Raw genomic sequence first — 17,500 nt, 5'->3', positions numbered from 1 at the left:
AAAAGCAATAGCCACTATGAACCATTAAAAGAGCATATAAAATTTATCTTAGGCATTAGTACTGTCTTTACCTCTGTATATTTCTTACGGTTTTACCGCTAATTGGTGTACACGGCTGTAGCTTATGACGTACAACGCGACTATTAAAATTTTTTGGCCTCATCGCCTTTAATAGTTGACAGAAAAATCATCAATTATAGTTCTATTAATCAATTGATACCGTCAAATTCGATCGTTAGCACCTCTAGCCATGACTCAAGCTGGTGTATACCAACAGTATAAGCTCTCAGTAGTGTCTGGTGGTAAAATTACGCTTCCTCGAGCTTCTAATCCATCTCATTCGAGTAAAGGTACCGCATGCCTAACAGCAGATCTGTTGAACTACATCGTTCCATTCAATAATCAGATTAAGATATATTCTACTGAAACTAGACAATGTGTGAAAACTTTGAAATTTTCTAATAGTCCCCAATTATCAGAAATTTTTGAGAAGGAAAACGCTCAACTGGCGGATATTTCACTAAAATTATCATCGGAGGAGAACGATCTTACGCTATTAACAAATGATGGTCGTATTATAAGTTTAAATTACAAGGGTAAATTGACCAGTAATCCTAAGATTTTAAGACTTAATTTAGAAGAAGGTGAGTCTGTGTCGAAAATTTTTGAAAATTCAGACAATTCTTTCAAAATATTGACTTCGCAAATTGGTTCTCATGGATCAGCTTTCACTTACAAGATTTACGATTTGCAAATCAAAGGGGATTTAGTGGAAACCAATCTTGAATATATCTTGGATGACGTTATCCTTTCCACATGGTCAAATAATTCAGAATTTATTGCATGCCTTTTCCAAAAGAGTAACCAAAGACATATACAAATTTATTCTATTTGGGACAAACAAGTGGTTAAAGAATTTTCTTTGAAATCGATTTCTACATCACATTCAGCAGCCTCGCCAAGTTCTAGATACGTTTCCAGTATGGCTATTGATTCTTCAGGTACTCAGCTGGCGCTTGGTTTTGCATCAGGTGTTGTAAACGTACTTAATGTCTCCGATTTACAGGGTAGACTGTTGAAATGGCACATTGATTCTGTGCTTTCATTGGGTTTTACCGATGATGGTGCATACCTTTTATCAGGTGGTTGGGAAAAAGTGCTCAGCTTTTGGCAATTGTCCACTAACTCACAACAATTTTTGCCTCGTCTACCTGGTATTGTTGTTGATTGTCAGTCACTTGGTGGCGGTAAGTTTTATTCCTTAGCATTACAGATGACTCAAAACTTGAATTCTACAGATTATCAATTAATCCTTTTGAATGCAGCAGATCTAACTTCAAAAGTGTCTGTTAATGGACCCTTACCAACGTTTAACAGTCCGGTGGACATTGGTTCTATGCCAGTATCTGCAGTCTCCACAAAGGCTTCTACTACGGTATCAACTTCTAGTGTGAGCAAGAAGAAACAAAAGAATAAGTTGAAAAAGGGCACCAGACAAGATTTTACCACCACAGCAGGTGTGAATCCAGTTACTAAGCAAATCTTCTTCCCGCATGCATCTGCAGTGCAAACATATGATTTTTACAAAAACGAACAAGTTCATTATCAATATGTGGCATCAGGTGTTAATAACACTATGGGTAAAGTTAGATTTGAATTGAACATCCAAGATCCCGTAGTGCTTGACGTAGTTTTCACTAAAGATGGTGAATGGATGATAACTTATGAAGTGCAGTTTCCACCTGAGAATTTGTTATCCTCCAAGGATTTGGGATACGATTTGAAATTCTGGACTAAAAATGATAATGAAACTGATTGGTCTCTAATCACTAAGGTAATAGACCCTCATGGTGTAAATATACCTGTAACCAAAATACTGCCAGCCCCAACAACTGTCAATGATGCTCAAGGTATTTTAACCGCCGATAACGAGGGTGGACTCAAATATTGGGAATACGACGATTATCAAAAGAATTGGTGTTTGAGGAAGCTAACATTGCCTAATTTTAACCATTTTAGCAATTCTGTGTCATTAGCGTGGTCTCAAGATGGTAGTTTAATTTTCCATGGATTTGATGATAAGTTACAAATCTTGGATTTCGAGACCTTTAAGAACTTTGAGTCTTCCAGTGGTAACAGTGCTATACAAAATGAATTCACACTAGATTCCGAGATTCAAGCAATGAGATTGGTCGATGATACAAATTTAGTGGTCGCCACACGTTTCACTTTGAGCGCTATCAATTTACTCAAGGGCACCATTGTAAACAGTTTTGACATCTACCCATTTGTGAACGGTGTTTATAAAAACGGACATTTAGAAAGATTGATCAGTTGTGATGAGAAAACTGGGAGAATTGCACTAGTGGTAAATCAAAGACTCAAGGACGCCCAACATGAAGATAATGATACCCCTCAATATAAGGCTCGTGTCATTGTCTTTGAACCAAGTTTGTCACAAAGAGTGGGTTCATTTGTTCATCCAAATTACATTTCATGGATTGGCTGGAATCACGATACGGATTTTATTTTCTTGGATATAAGTAGTAAATTGGGTATTGTGGGTACCACGGTGAACTCTGAAATGCTTGAAGGTATAAATTCTGAAGCTTCCATGGAAACCAACTTTTCTAGTCAACTCCAAAAATTGAGTCAGCAACAAGGCGCATCAGCTGCAGTAGATGACGTGGACAACGAAGATGATATTGCATTAGATTTCATCAATGGTGATAACAACAATAAAGTGCTAAATATGAACTCATTCGTTGGTATGTTCGAAAACATTCAAAATGTGCAAATGGATACATTTTTCGATTGCGTGATGAAAGTCGTAACGTAATATAATGTAGCCGCTACTGCCAGGGTAAAATAAGCATGGGAAAAAATTTATAAAGATAATCAAACTTTTGTAAAATTACGGTTGATCTATTTCTAAACCTTATAAAGATATTTAAAAATCTATCATTATTATTATTATTATTTTATTTCATTGAAGATTTTCCGTCGCTATCACCTCATCTTCCTAACTGAAATTTTTCGCCACCTACATAGTGTGTACAGTTGAAATGTCATGACAGTGGATGGTGAATATTGGATCAAATTGGATCAAAGAGTAGTTAATAAAGCTGTTAACAATCAGTACGTGCTGGTATTGGTTCTAATTACGCTCAATTAATTTTAACCATTACCAGGAAACTAATTTTATCAATATGAGTTCCCCTGCTATTGTATCCTTATTGGATACCGATTTGTACAAGCTGACTATGCATGCAGCTGTGTTTTCCAACTTCCCTGAGGCCAATGTGGTTTACAAATATACCAATAGATCGTCCCAATTTTTGTTTAATCAAAATGCTATAGACTGGATACGTGAACAGTTGGAATTAATGGGAAACTTAAGATTTACTGAAGATGAAATTTCTTATTTGAAGAAAGCAGTTCCATACCTTCCGCAAAACTATCTAGATTTTCTCAGAGGATTTCAACTGAGACCTAAGGATCAAGTCATTTTTACCTCTGAAAGGTCCTCTGATGCTTCCGACAGATTTAGTTTAGATCTTCTAGTCAAGGGTAAATGGAGCGAAACGATTCTCTATGAAATTCCTATACTTTCAATCGTTTCAGAGGCTTATTTCAAATTTGTTGATGATGATTGGGACTATACAGGACAAATGAAGCAAGCCAAAGATAAGGCAGATGAACTTTTCCAGAATCAAATTTCCTTTAGTGAATTTGGTACAAGGCGTCGTAGATCAAGCAAAGCGCAAAACATAGTCATGGAAGGTATTTTACAATCGATACAAGAATCACCTGAAGAGCGTCATAAACTGTTCTTGGGTACTTCGAATGTTATGTTTGCCAAGAAATATGGTGTTAAGCCTGTAGGAACCGTAGCACATGAATGGGTTATGGGTATTGCAGCAATTACTGATGATTATGTGCATGCAAATAAGAATTCAATGGATTATTGGATTAATACGTTCGGGCCTGAGAATGCAGGATTAGCCCTAACAGATACTTTTGGATCTGATAATTTCTTAGAGAGTTTTAAACCACCATATTCAGATCACTATGTTGGTGTAAGACAAGATTCGGGTGATCCTATTGAATATGCTGAAAAAATCTCCAAACACTACCATGATAAGTTGAAATTACCAAAATTCAGTAAATCAATCTGTTTCTCGGACTCTTTAAACGTCAAAAAAGTATTAAATTACTCTGATGCCTCTCTGAAAATGGGATTAAAACCAACATTTGGAATTGGTACGAATTTTACCAATGACTTCCGTAAGAAATCCGATCCTGCTACCAAAAGCGAGCCATTGAATATTGTCATTAAACTATTGGAAGTCAATGGTAATCATGCCGTCAAGATTTCTGATAACTTGGGCAAGAACATGGGTGATCCTGCAGTTGTAGAAAGAGTTAAAAAGGAACTGGGATACATTGAACGGTCCTGGGAAGGCGGTGATGAAGCTCACAGATGGTCAAACTAACCCATAGACTGTTATAACTCTTAAACTTTACCCGGACAATACGTCTTCAAATTTTCAATATTGAAGGGGTCTCATCTGGTAAGGTGAACGATGAGCCTGGTTCAATCGAGGATAATACTATATATTTAATGGACTAGTTCTCTCGTTTCTAATTTCATTTGTTTTATATTGTAGATTTAATCAAAATTGTGTTTTAGACTCAAATTCTAAGAGTTTAGCATTGGCATCAATTAAAGGTGTGAGATCAAGTAGGGAAATAAAATAAAAGAAGGGACAGAAAAATTAGCATCTATCCATTGATATACTCTTATCCTCATCGCTATGACTAGTTCAGTCACTTTAAATGAATTAACGCTGGTGGAAACGTTAGAGCAAGCAAGTAATCCTCAACACGCCGGATCAGAAGTCCAAAGACTAGCTGAAAGACAGTTATCAGAATGGCAGACACAACCGGGATTCCATTACACTTTACAATCCATCTACTTAGATCTTTCCAATTCACTGCAAATAAGGTGGCTTTCTGTGATTCAATTTAAGAATGGTGTTGACAAGTATTGGAGGTCTACGAGGCTACACGCAATAAGCAAAGAGGAGAAATCATCCATCAGAGCGCGGCTATTTGATCTGATTGACGAACAGAATAATCAACTTTGTATTCAAAATGCTCAGGCAACGGCACGTATTGCAAGATATGATTTCCCCGTAGAATGGCCAAACCTTTTTGAACAATTGGAACAACTATTTGCAAATGAGCAATTGATGAATAGTACCATTAAGGTTTATAACAGTTTGATGCATGTTAATCAGATTATCAAAATATTGGGATCAGCTAGAATTGGTAGATGTAAACCAGCAATGCAAAGTAAAGTTCCTTTGATTTTTTCATTAATTGTAAGCATATATTTGAAATCATTCAACGTATGGACAGAAAGCTTAGGAAGTGATGAAGATAGTCTTGCAAGTCAGCAAGTGTCATATTTAGCATTAAAAGTATTGAGAAGAATTGTAGCAGATGGGTATGAAAGGCCACAGAAAGATGAAGCCGTTTGCGAGTTCATGAAAGTGACTGTAACTCACTTTGATTTATTAATATCACATCAAGATGATTTTAAAAGATCTGACATCTACGATAAATTTGTTAGATGTTATGGGAAACTGTATTACAACGTAATCACTAATTCCCCTGCAAACTTTATCCTTCTACCATGTTCCACACAAATTTTGATTGCATACACCAAGTTGTTATTCGACAGGGCGTCAGATGTCTATAATGAGAATCCTGAAATTACCGGTGATTTTTGGGAACAAACTGCAATAAGAGGATTTTTAATTTTAAAAAGAATAATTAATTTCATTCATAAGAGAGGGGCGGTTGTATTGAAAGCAAGGAGTGATCGTTTGAGTATCGATGCCGCTATGCAAAGAACCGCTACTGAATTCTTAAACGAAAATTTGGTAACGAAATTGCTAGACATATTAATGTCATGGTATTTGAAATTACGTCCATCCGAATTAGAAAGTTGGTTCATGGACCCTGAGGAGTGGATAAATGAACAACTCTCCTCTAGTTATGAATATCAAATTAGAGCTTGTGCGGAAAATTTCTTTCAGGATTTGATAAATTCCTTTCCAGAACTCTTGGTCCCATATCTATTGAGGAAAATTGAAAACGATGCAGCAAATTTACCCAATACATTAGAAGGATTTTTGAGTAAGGATGCAATTTACGCAAGTTTCCAATTAAGCGTGTCTGCAGTGAGTGATATGGTCGATTTTGATCGATTGCTGACTCAAGTATTTTTGCCAGAGGCAAATTCCCGTACTTCAACGGAAAATGAAGCAAAAGTAGTCAGAAGAAGAGTTTGTTTGATCATCAATGAATGGTCAACAGTGAAATGCTCTGAAGATAGTAAAAAATTATGCTATGAATATTTTACCAAATTACTAGCGAAAGAAAGCGATACAGTGGTCTTACTAACATGTGTTCAGGCATTGAGGACTATGATCGATGATTGGAATTTCGAGAAAAATACATTTGAACCTTATTTGAATGGTGTGATGACCCTTTTGCTCAGGAAAGTTCTTCCTTCTGTAGCCCTAACGGAGACAAGATTATACATTTTGAACACTATGAGTGATATTATAATTCAAACGAAACCATTAATCAGTAAAGAATTGTTAATAGAAATTCTACAAATAGTCCCTGAATTATGGCAAGTTTCAATCAGTAATGTTTCTGAATACATTCTTTCCAATGGTCTTTTAAGATTGATTAAAAATCTTGTAACATCTCTAGGCTCTCATTCACATTTGACCTGGTCCACAGCATTACCAATTGTTGCCCAATCATGCGATCCATCATCTCCAATATACCAATTAGTTAATGAAGATGGTTATGAATTATGGGGAGCTTTACTACAAAACTATTCGGTCCTTGAAGCTAATTTAGATCCAAAATTTGTTGAATTATTACCATCATTAGAATTTGGTGTTGATTCGCACACTGAAATTTTACCAACGTTATTGGAGATTGTCAAAAGTTACTCGTTGATTTTGAACAGTCAGGAATTTTTCAGTTGTCCCACTTTTATCAAGATATTCAGTCAGTTAACCAGATATTTCTTAAAATTAAGGGACGATTCCTTTGAATTACTACTGGAGATTTGGGAAAATTTAACACTGGTTAGCTCTACTGATACTGAAGGATCATTATTTGAAAGTTTCCATGAATCCGGTATTCTCAAGGCTATTTTGGACAGTGTCTTCAAAGAGGAATCACTATCCAATTACCAATGTGCACAAGTCATACAAATCGCTGCAAGAATTGCATATTTGAATCCACAAGTCTTGATAGATTTCATTGCAGTATATCATCAAGGATCACTAAGTCTTGCAGAAAACCAGGATTTGCCCATTTCAGAGAGAAAAGTGGTCATCAAAGAGATGTCTCTGGATGAAATTGTTAATAAATTCTTATCCATTTGGATTGTCTGTTTTAGAGAAATTTACGATCCAAAGGTGAAAAAGGTGCATATCTTGGGTATTTCAAGTTTATTGAGAACTGGATTGTATCCAGTTCTATCGGAATTTCAAGTAATAGTTGCAATGTGGGTTGAAATGCTTGAAGAGATTAACGAAACTAATGATGGGGACTGTGAAAAATACCACTTGAATGACTTAGTTACTGAAATGTCGCCAGAATATCCATTGACTTCTGAGCAAATAAGATATCACGAGTTATGCAGAAAAAACGATCCTGCTCATAATGTTGGCCTAAAATCATTTATCACACAAACTTTACAATTTTTAGAAACCCAAATGGGAACACAATATCAAGAATTGTTAAACTCAGTCAATGTGAGCCTAATGGAAAATTTACAGTTATTTCTTGGCATACCATCACAAAAGTAGATTAAAAGGATAATCTATTTCTCTGTTCCTTGTATCATTGACCTTGTTTTTTTTTTTGACTATATAAAAAAAAAATCTGTAAAGTTACCTAAAACCAACTAAATGAAGAACAATGACATTCACGCAAAAATCCGAAGGTTACGTTGTCTACCCATTGAAAGCGTTGACACAGTTACTGCGACATGTCAACAGTAAACAAGTTAGTAGAATAAAAAAAAAAAAAAAAATCAAAGACGAAGATCATCTGCAATTCACAGATAATCAGCGTTTATATGCAACCAAAAGATTTTTTTTTTTTTTTTTGTGCCATTTTATTGTTTCTTAATCCTTTTAATCCTTTTACTCCCGTTATACCGATTGTTCAACCGAACCTCGTTCTTTTCTTCTCTCAAGTGCAAAATAATCCAAGAGAGACTCATAGCAGGTAATGTACTGAGTTAAATTTTGCACCATAGATATCCGCTGTTTTCTTAACTCATTTACAGCAATGAAGATCAAATCTTGCTGCATATTCCAAACATCTATACTATTCCTAGAGTTTGTTGGTTCTGTGAGGACATTTAAAATGAAATCCAGAGTGATAAATACACCGGTTCTACCACAACCTGCAGAACAATGTACTAGAACAGGAGATTTTCTGAATGGACCTAAGGGATCTGGATCCTCGGAACTCTTTAATTCTTTAGCCCAAGCTTTGTTACTATATTTTTCAGTGTCCTTGGAATTACCATTCCTTAAATCTGTCAGTAATTCCGATGGATTATGCAGCAGCATGTTTTTAATACGGCATAGACTGACGATGTCTTCCATTACAATCCCACATGAATCTAGCCATTTAGTGTACTGCAGTTGGAAAACAGTAGACTTTGCAGATTCATCAACATCATCGCCATTTTTGTAAAATTTGAAAATTCTTAAAATGCAACCATCAACATTACATGCATTTTCAAAAGTATCCACGATATCAATGTTATATTTCTTATCAGAGCGATTGTTATTCCAATAAATGTCCCATTTTCTCATATAAAGTTCATCTGTTGAATTTAAAGAAATTATCACCTTAACTTGGTTAATGGAAACTACTTTCCAAAAATCATCTACCGTTGCAGGCAAAGGTGCCTGTGTAGCAATGTAATTAAAATCCGAATTTACTTGAGGTATCTTCAAATAATTTGCATTAAAATAGTCGCTGAAATTTTCCTTATTGGTATCATTGGTATCTTGAGCTTTACCGTTAGAAACATCTGGCTTTTGACTAAAATAAGAAATCGAAGAACTTCTTCTCTTGCGGTTATTGTTATTGCTTGAGATTTTTTCACTAGCCTCTTGTCTAGGTGGTTTGACAGTAATACTTGGAAAGGTATTGTTGTTTTTAGTATCGTTGTCATTATAATGAAGCTGAGGATGAGGATGTTGATTAAGAGAGTGATGCTGATGAGTTGAATCATTATTGTTATTTGTATTAGAATAGCTGATACCGCCATTCGGTCCTCCAATCGGTGACGGTTGAAGTTTAACTCTTGAATGCTCATAAGGTAAAATGTTTGAATATCTGTTCTTGGTAAACGCTTGAATCCCCTGTGACATTTCATAACTATCCATTGGTGTTAACAAAGACTCACTACTATCGGTATCAACATAAGGTGATAAATGGCTATTATCGATTTTATTATTAGTTGGTGTTGTACCATTAGAACTTGCTAGAGGTATACAGACTTTCAAATCTGAAGTAGGTTCAATTTGTGATGAATTTGACGAAGATGATAACCCGTTGTTTTGCCTCGATGATGTTAATTTTTTTTGCTTGTTGAATTCTCTTTGTAAATTGGACAATGAATAAATTTTATGATATGATTTAGAATCTTGTAAATTCTTGAAAGACTGACCATTACCATTTCTAGTCTCTGTAGTTAAACCTTTTTCTAATCTTTGTAATTCTAAATTTTCTAAAAATTCAAAATTTGATAACAATTTCTGTAAGATAGAATCTGCACTATTCTTGTCGGAAAATGGTTTTAACCAAGTAGGTAAAATTTCATCGTTATGTTCAATTTCATTTGGAATATTAAATTTGAAAAACCTTCTCAAAGAATTTGGTGAATAGTGGACCGTATCTTTTTTAATCGATTGAATGAACATTTTGTCAGTTGTTTTCGGTAAAATCTTTATGCTTAAATTTAATTTTTTAGGCGGGCTAGCCTTTGTTGAAGCTGCTTTTTTGTCATCACTCGTACTATTACTAGGACCATTGTTCCCTAAATTTTTGACCCCCGATTTATCCATTTTCTCTAAGATGTAAAGTCTAACTTGATTTTTCCCCAATTTTTCACGTAGAAAAACGCTGAATTTTTTAATTAGGTAAAAGGTGGGAGTAGAACAACTGGAAATCGTACTTGAGCCGTCATAAAACAAAAATGTACTACAATTCTCTATCAAATTAATCAATTTTGATCTCTTAGAATCGTCTATGACTGTTTGTAACAACTTTTCAAAATCAAATTTCGGCCTTCTAACTAACGTACTTGGTAACGATAAATGAATCCTGTAAACCTCGCCATTAACACATGCACAATTCTCATCAACAGTTTCATCAAAATTTGGTTGTTGTCTCGCTGCTGCAGGTGAAAGCAGAAATCCGTTGGTAGTTAGATCAAAGATCAGTACCGTTTTATCACTGACATCACTATCGACTTTAACTTCATTAATATTATGACAACTTTGTAGTTCATCAATTTGGTGATCTTTGGAGGTCAAAAGATCAACTGTCTCTTTACCTTTTGATCCAATAGAAATGAAGGGACCCCTACCGTCTTTAGGAGTTATTCGAGGAATTCCGCCTCCATTTGTAACGGTGCCATTACCCGTTGATCTTATAACATTGTTAGCGGAATAAATATTCATACTAGGATTGTCGGTATGCATAGTAGTGGTAGTAGCAGTAGCAGTGGTAGAATTACTACTAGTATCGTTAGCACTGCTGCTGCTACTACTGACATCAGCTGTATCATTAATATTATTTTCAGTCATCCTCTGACTATCAAAAGCCACCACTGTCATAAAATTTAAGGTATTTTTGGAAATCTCTCCTGAGCAATCAATAAGTTATTTGCCAGGTCCTAGTTATTACTCTTCTTGTTGAATATTTCTTGATACTAACTTGTAAGTAATTAGAGGCTAGTTTACTATACTACAGTATAGTATCAATTATTTGGTGTAGTATAGTAAATTCACCACTAAAACGCTCGCACGGAGGGGGCTACGGACAACGAGGTTAAGGGGAAGAATTAGTGAGAAAAAATTAGAACGAGTATTGATCTAAAAATAAATAAAGTCCTGACAATAGATGTTCTGTAATGTTGGAAATAATATCGAAGTTATTAGCCTCCTTTTAGAGTCGTGTTTGTTATTATTGGAATTCCCTTTTAAAACAACCCTTTCTAATCCTTTCAATATTGGTTATAATAAATGGTCTCAGTTTACGAAATTGTGAGGCCGGGTAAGGAGAGGAGGGATAATAAAAAAAGAAGAGTTTTTCCGCTCGGAGAAATCGGCATATGTATGGAATAGTTCCAGGAATGTATGCTTCTATGCATGCGATCTGCATGTTCCAGAAAGCATTGGGGTGTAGCCGGGTAACAGAACACGAAAGGTATCATGGGTAGAAAAAAATTGTTTACTTTACACAAAGTGAAGTATAAGCAAGAGTAGTACATGTTCCACTTGTTCCATCTCATCTCATCTCATCTTGTCATTGGAAAGACATCCTTTCAGCATGGCAGACTTGACAAGGGAATTTTTTGACAGACCTGAGAACGATGATACTTTGCAAAATATTAGAAGACAGTATTTGGAATCAAAGAGAAATTTACAAGATCTTATGATGAAGCAAAATCAAAATGGAGATGCTGATGCTGATGATGCTGTTGGCGTCGGCATCGGCGTCGGCATCGGCGGGGGTGTTAATGATCAGAGCGCTAAGATACGAAGGGGATTTAAAAGTCCGTTGAAACCGAAGGAAGTAATGATGGAGAATAGACCAACTTCTGATAACTTGATCATGATGAATGAAGTGAGATCTTTGAAAAGCCTCGTCTATGAGCAGCAAGCTCAGATACGCAGATTGCAAGCGGATTTACAATTTCAAAAGAATTCGGAGTTTGAATTTCAAAGATCAATATTACAATTTCAATCTCAATTGAAAAATCTTCGAGATGAATTCGCGGAATTCAAGCTTTCAAAGAGCTATAATATTGATAACAACCAAGATCACTACAATCGCAATGTGTCATTTGAATCACCACCATTCGATGACAGCACTACGAGACTCATTCAAATTTCAGGTCAAAAAAGATAATTTTTTTTTCTTTTTTTTTTTTGAGGTGGAGGCCTAACTTTTCCGTCGGCCTTCTTTGGACCCTCGAACTTTATAGATTTTACCCCTTTGAGAAGACGCAACCAATTTAAAAGCAATCGATAACAATTTGGATTTGGCTGGATGGATTTATGAGTCTTGATAAACAGTACACGTCCATTGATGAAGTAGGCTGCATCATTGGTGTCATATTTAATGGCAAGACCAAATCGAAATGGTGATACCGGTACTGTTCACGTCCCCATAGGACTTCTCCTGCATATTAAGAAACGTCGTCAATGCAGGATTCAAAGGACGCCAATCGAGTGGAGATAGTTGCATCTGCACTATCGAATGGAAGCGTGTCGAGACGATCTACTTGGGGTAAAATTGCTGAAAAATTACAAGTGCCTCATGGAAATAAATCGATCAGTGTTCTGAGGAATCCTGATTTAGATCCTATACCTGCAAATGAAAGGACATGGGGGTTTTGGTCATATTTCGCATTTTGGGGGTTACCAAATTTTGGTGCACCTTCATTGTCATTTGGATCAGCAGTGTTGTCACTCGGTCTTAACATTCAACAATCCATTGGTGCTCTTGTGATTAGCAATACGTTGATCGTATTGTACACGATTGCAAATTCGAATCCTGGTATTAAATATCATGTCGGTTATACGATTGATCAAAGAATGATCTTTGGAGTTTATGGATCTTACTTTGGTATTATTATTCGTGTTGGTCTTTCAGTGGTCCAATACGCATCAGGTGCATGGTTGGGTGGACTTTATATGAATATGATTTTCAGTGCCTTTTCAAAAAATTATTACTACATGAAAAATACATTCCCTGAATCTGTCCCCATGTCAAGAAGGGATTGTATTGGATTTTTATGTTTTCAATTGATTCAAATGCCCTTGTCTTGGTTGAAACCACGTCATACAAATATTCCAGCAATGGTTGCTTGTTGTATGTCAGGTTTAGCCATGATTGGTATGTTGGCATATCTAATCACTAAAAATGGTGGGCCGGGTCCATTTTGGTACGAAAAAGTTACATTATCCACATCTCAAAGGTCATGGATGTGGTTGTACTCTATGGCAATTTGGTATTCAGGTGTTTCTGCCGCCGTAGTGAATCAATCAGATTTTTCCAGATTTGCCAAAAGTAAATGGTCATGTTATTCAGGTCTTTTCTGGGGCATTTCCATTCCAGGTACTTTTGTACCATTTGCAGGTATGCTTTATGCGTCTGCATCTAAACAGCTGTATGGTACCGCATATTGGAGACCCGATGAGATTATAGGACAATGGTTTGAAATCGATTATAATGCAAAGGCCCGTGCTGCATCTTTCTTTATCGGGTTGGCATTTACATCGTGTCAAGTCTTTATGAATATGACACAAAACGGATATCCCTGTGGTATGGATTTAGCAGGAATATTTCCCAAGTATATCAATATTACTAGAGGAACTCTAGCGATGCAATTATTATCATGGGTGGTTCAACCTTGGACTTTTTACAACACGTCAAATCAATTTCTCAATGCCACCAGTTCGTTCGGTATGTTTACTACGCCAATCATAGCCATTAACGTCATTGAATTCTACTGGTATAGAAAGCAAAACTTAACGTTGATAGATTTTTACTCGACATCTGAAAAGGGCGCATATTGGTATTATTACGGAGTTAATTGGAAACCATTTTTACCTGTACTCGCATCTGTTGCCCTATGTGTTCCTGGGCTTTATTATTCTGTTAATGCTCAAGTGAAACCAAATAACAATATCTTTAATTATTATTATGGTTACATGTTTTTCATACCCATAACTTCCGTCGGTCTTTATGCTATAATATTATTCTTCTTCCCTGATAAACATGAAAGGAAAGGAGTTACTGATCCAGTGGATTATTTCAACTGCTTTAGCGAAAGGGAAAGAGAGGAATTGGGCATGTTGCCCTGTAGTGAAAACTACATCGATGGTGATGTTTTTGAACTTCTCGATGCTGAGGAGGGGAGAAATTCTAGCGAAGAAGTGCGTTCAGAAGAAATTAAAGTACCTGCAACTAAGATTTCACTACGCGATGGTGAAGTCTAACTAAAATATTTATTCAGAGTTCTTAACTTTTATTTTATTTATGAATATTATAGTGAATAGTCATTTTATCACAAAGAAAAAAGACTTAGTGGCGTTTCTGGAATTTTAACTTAAAGGTTATGTCACCAGAGTCGCCTTGATAGATAGGTGATTGACGCATCCCACTTGGAAGTGACTCGGCGTTCCAATCCGATGAATCACCGTAGGTTAAAAGGCCTCCATGGGTTTCGTCGTATCCAAATTGAGCACCTCTTTCCCTCCCCTTATTACATTGTAATTGACCAACATCGTTAAATCCACAGTATCCGCCTCTTGATTTTAAATAATAGTCACCAAATGGATGATCTAACAATTGGAATGTAGCTGGAGTTCCTCTGACCATCCAATGACCATTTTTGATCAGATGTCCACTCTGACCGCTCAGTTTCACGTACCCGCTCAGCTTGGGATCCCTACTTGGCGCCTTGTAGCCCTTGGGGAAGAAGTGAATGCCTTCTTCAGGACATGAATTTCCTTTGCCAAACGAATCAATAGGGATAAATTGCTCACCCAATAATGAGCCCTTTAATTGATGGTAATACCACACTTCGTTAATGGCTTGGTTACGATCACATACCAATTGCACTTGGCGACCATGGAACCCATCACTCAAGGCATTCTCAATCTCCTCTCTTGAATATGTTTTCTCAGTACTCGGTATAATTCCTTTTTCAGCTAAAAGTTCTGAAGTGTTTAGTTTCTTGTAAAGGTTGTAAGAGATTCTGTAATAATCGTAGACCGATTGTCTATGATAATCTTGATCACTTTGTTTAATCTGCTGGTTGTCCCAACGAGAGTAACAGTTTGGTCTAATTGTCTTGACACAAGTACCATGCTTGTTGTATTCATGAATCCATAACGATTCATCATGGCCCCTTAAACCTTTCCAATAACGTTGCATAATTTCAAGCAATTCGCTACCACTGTATTCCAATCCATGCTCATCGCCATTAAACTGGTCTGAGTTTAATATACTAGGCACATCACTAATCAAAGCACTAGAGTCACAGAACTGTTGATAGCCACCGCCGCAGTTATCAGGCCATAACCCGTGGATGGTAAGGGAATTCAAGGGACCCAATTCCCTTTCCAATTGATCGTCATCAAGATCTGCGGATGAAGGTTCGTAATCCCAGAATTGCGTCTGTAGAAAGATGCCACCAGGATATTCAAAGCAGCAAGAATCGGATATTCCTGTATGATTCTGGCAACTCAAGGGTAAACTGATGGGGCAGTGAGGTGAATAGGGATTATCATCTTTGATATTAGCAAGCAATTCAGAAGCTGGTCCGAAAACTGACCAGAGATCTTGTAAATGCATCTCGTACTAGCTCCGTAGAGTAATTGAACTAGATTAAGAGTGTGGTATAGTGAATAGCAGGATCTTAATTCAAATCTATGTTCGACATATCTCTTATATTCCCCTAAAATATGACGTGCTACATGACTACAAAAAGCGCACGGCGCTATCAAACGACATATTTTGCTTCGAGTATTCTAGATAGTGAAGTGCTAAGGGCATATAAATATTACTAAATTCTACTGATAGGTCGGATTGCTGACTTTAGTTCATTTTAGCTCCATCAATTATATGTATATATATAGCTATAATGATGCTAGATAAGTTCACGCCATTGGCGCAATTGGTGGAATATTCTCCACAAGGGATTGTTGTGACGCCATGTATCAGATGCTGATGAGGAAGATGGGGACTGCTTTGACCAAGTATCGTTTCTAGTGGTGTTAAATAAGAGAGTCCCATTAGGTCTAACACTTAGGCGACGAATATCAGGAATGAAATTTTCCTCCACTTTAACGGGAATCATCTCCTTCTTTCGGATAGCTGCTGGTAACTGTTCTGTACGTGGAATACTAGCACCAGAACTCTTATAATCGGGTACGTTGGGCACTATATTGCAATACCATTCAAGAATGTTCTGGTTGAAGTGATGACCAGGAGAAGATCCGTAGGCATAAGCGATCTTATTTCCCTCTTCTAAGCAATTAGACATTGCCGGTAAAAATTTGTTAGGATGGGGTACCACATCTATCTGTGAGACGTGAGCAGTAAAGGCACCTTTTTCCACTAGTTCTGGTGAATTCTCCCAGTCTACGGGACCGCCTGCCCATTCAATGGTGCCGGGATGGTTTTGTGCAGCACCTCCAGGCCATAGTGCTACTTCTAGCCGCATCGGAGTTTGTGGATATTTGAATATCTGTAATTTTTCATTCCAGGTTTCATGTTTACTAAGAGTTCTTACTACTTTTCCATCAATGATCCATTGGATTCTTTCCTCATTCCAATCGATTTCGTAATTGTGATAGTTAGCCCAAGAATCTGAAGAAAGCGGAATTCTTCTCATCTTTGTATAATCCAACTCCCCTTTGGAAAAATAATTGGTTTGCACTTCATCTCTTTGGCTTCCAAGACATTCATAATCAACTTCATCACCAACGGCTGAGATTAAAACTATGGCAGTAATTACGCCTCTAGAACGGCTAGTTTTTAAACGAACTACAGCTTTCCCATACAAAAATGATTGAGACCCTGCAATTAAACTACCAGTAGTTTTTGGCGGCATGGTTAAAAGAATGTCGCCCGTAGGAGTATCCACATCAGCTGGACCACTGTAGACAAAATTGTAACTATCGAGCATCTTTTCTGCGTCACCTTTATCCTTAGTAACCAAATAGTCAGTGAAATGGGCTATACCGCTTTGCTTAAGTTTTTCCTCTGGAGATATAACTGAACTTTCTGGCATATTATTAGGTTTAGCGGCGAAATGATCATTGAGAGGAGGAAGCAGTGCTGGCATTGGAGCACAACTCAATTTATCAAAAGAATATTTAGGGTTGCATCCACCCAGGCAAATCGGACCAGCTCCACAGTAACCATAAGGCGAACAACATGGCCATTCCTGTGGACACTGTTGCTCTTTCTGACACTTTATTGGTTTAGAAGGTTCATAAGGCTCCGCTCGAGTTATTAGTGGACAACCGAGCAGTAAAAAGCTTGTAACCCATGCCCACAATATGTACAGTGGCATTTTTGGCGTCTATCAATGTAATATTCTTCTTACAATATGCTACTACAAAAAAATAAA

The 17,500-nt window shown here is 36.7% G+C and overlaps 8 protein-coding genes across 8 annotated transcripts; 5 read left to right on the top strand and 3 right to left on the bottom strand.

Moving 5' to 3' along the window:
- Positions 1–250: 250 nt before the first annotated feature.
- On the top strand, positions 251–2,839 carry NAN1 (Nan1p; the record flags this gene model as incomplete). Its single annotated transcript, XM_002497422.1, has 1 exon — positions 251–2,839. One exon carries the CDS (start codon positions 251–253, stop codon positions 2,837–2,839), a length of 2,589 nt encoding a protein of 862 aa, XP_002497467.1.
- Positions 2,840–3,209: 370 nt separating this feature from the next.
- Positions 3,210–4,496, top strand: NPT1 (nicotinate phosphoribosyltransferase; the record flags this gene model as incomplete). The annotated part of the gene is made up of 1 exon (XM_002497421.1): positions 3,210–4,496. The coding sequence occupies one exon, from the start codon at positions 3,210–3,212 to the stop codon at positions 4,494–4,496; it is 1,287 nt and encodes a 428-aa protein (XP_002497466.1).
- Positions 4,497–4,817: 321 nt separating this feature from the next.
- KAP120 (karyopherin KAP120) lies at positions 4,818–7,907 on the top strand (the record flags this gene model as incomplete). Its single annotated transcript, XM_002497420.1, has 1 exon — positions 4,818–7,907. The coding sequence occupies one exon, from the start codon at positions 4,818–4,820 to the stop codon at positions 7,905–7,907; it is 3,090 nt and encodes a 1,029-aa protein (XP_002497465.1).
- A 348-nt stretch (positions 7,908–8,255) lies between these two features.
- On the bottom strand, positions 8,256–10,964 carry PTP2 (tyrosine protein phosphatase PTP2; the record flags this gene model as incomplete). Its single annotated transcript, XM_002497419.1, has 1 exon — positions 8,256–10,964. One exon carries the CDS (start codon positions 10,962–10,964, stop codon positions 8,256–8,258), a length of 2,709 nt encoding a protein of 902 aa, XP_002497464.1.
- A 715-nt stretch (positions 10,965–11,679) lies between these two features.
- Positions 11,680–12,261, top strand: ZYRO0F06116g (uncharacterized protein; the record flags this gene model as incomplete). Its single annotated transcript, XM_002497418.1, has 1 exon — positions 11,680–12,261. The coding sequence occupies one exon, from the start codon at positions 11,680–11,682 to the stop codon at positions 12,259–12,261; it is 582 nt and encodes a 193-aa protein (XP_002497463.1).
- Positions 12,262–12,557: 296 nt separating this feature from the next.
- Positions 12,558–14,357, top strand: ZYRO0F06094g (nucleobase cation symporter-1 family protein; the record flags this gene model as incomplete). The annotated part of the gene is made up of 1 exon (XM_002497417.1): positions 12,558–14,357. One exon carries the CDS (start codon positions 12,558–12,560, stop codon positions 14,355–14,357), a length of 1,800 nt encoding a protein of 599 aa, XP_002497462.1.
- Positions 14,358–14,442: 85 nt separating this feature from the next.
- RNY1 (ribonuclease T2) lies at positions 14,443–15,717 on the bottom strand (the record flags this gene model as incomplete). The annotated part of the gene is made up of 1 exon (XM_002497416.1): positions 14,443–15,717. The coding sequence occupies one exon, from the start codon at positions 15,715–15,717 to the stop codon at positions 14,443–14,445; it is 1,275 nt and encodes a 424-aa protein (XP_002497461.1).
- A 295-nt stretch (positions 15,718–16,012) lies between these two features.
- Positions 16,013–17,443, bottom strand: CRR1 (putative glycosylase; the record flags this gene model as incomplete). The annotated part of the gene is made up of 1 exon (XM_002497415.1): positions 16,013–17,443. The coding sequence occupies one exon, from the start codon at positions 17,441–17,443 to the stop codon at positions 16,013–16,015; it is 1,431 nt and encodes a 476-aa protein (XP_002497460.1).
- Between the last annotated feature and the right edge of the window lie 57 nt (positions 17,444–17,500).

The sequence above is a fragment of the Zygosaccharomyces rouxii genome (assembly GCF_000026365.1).
Source record: "Zygosaccharomyces rouxii strain CBS732 chromosome F complete sequence".
NCBI lineage: Eukaryota > Fungi > Ascomycota > Saccharomycetes > Saccharomycetales > Saccharomycetaceae > Zygosaccharomyces > Zygosaccharomyces rouxii.
Note: the sequence above shows the minus strand (reverse complement) of the source record. Positions and strands in the feature narration are given on the sequence as shown.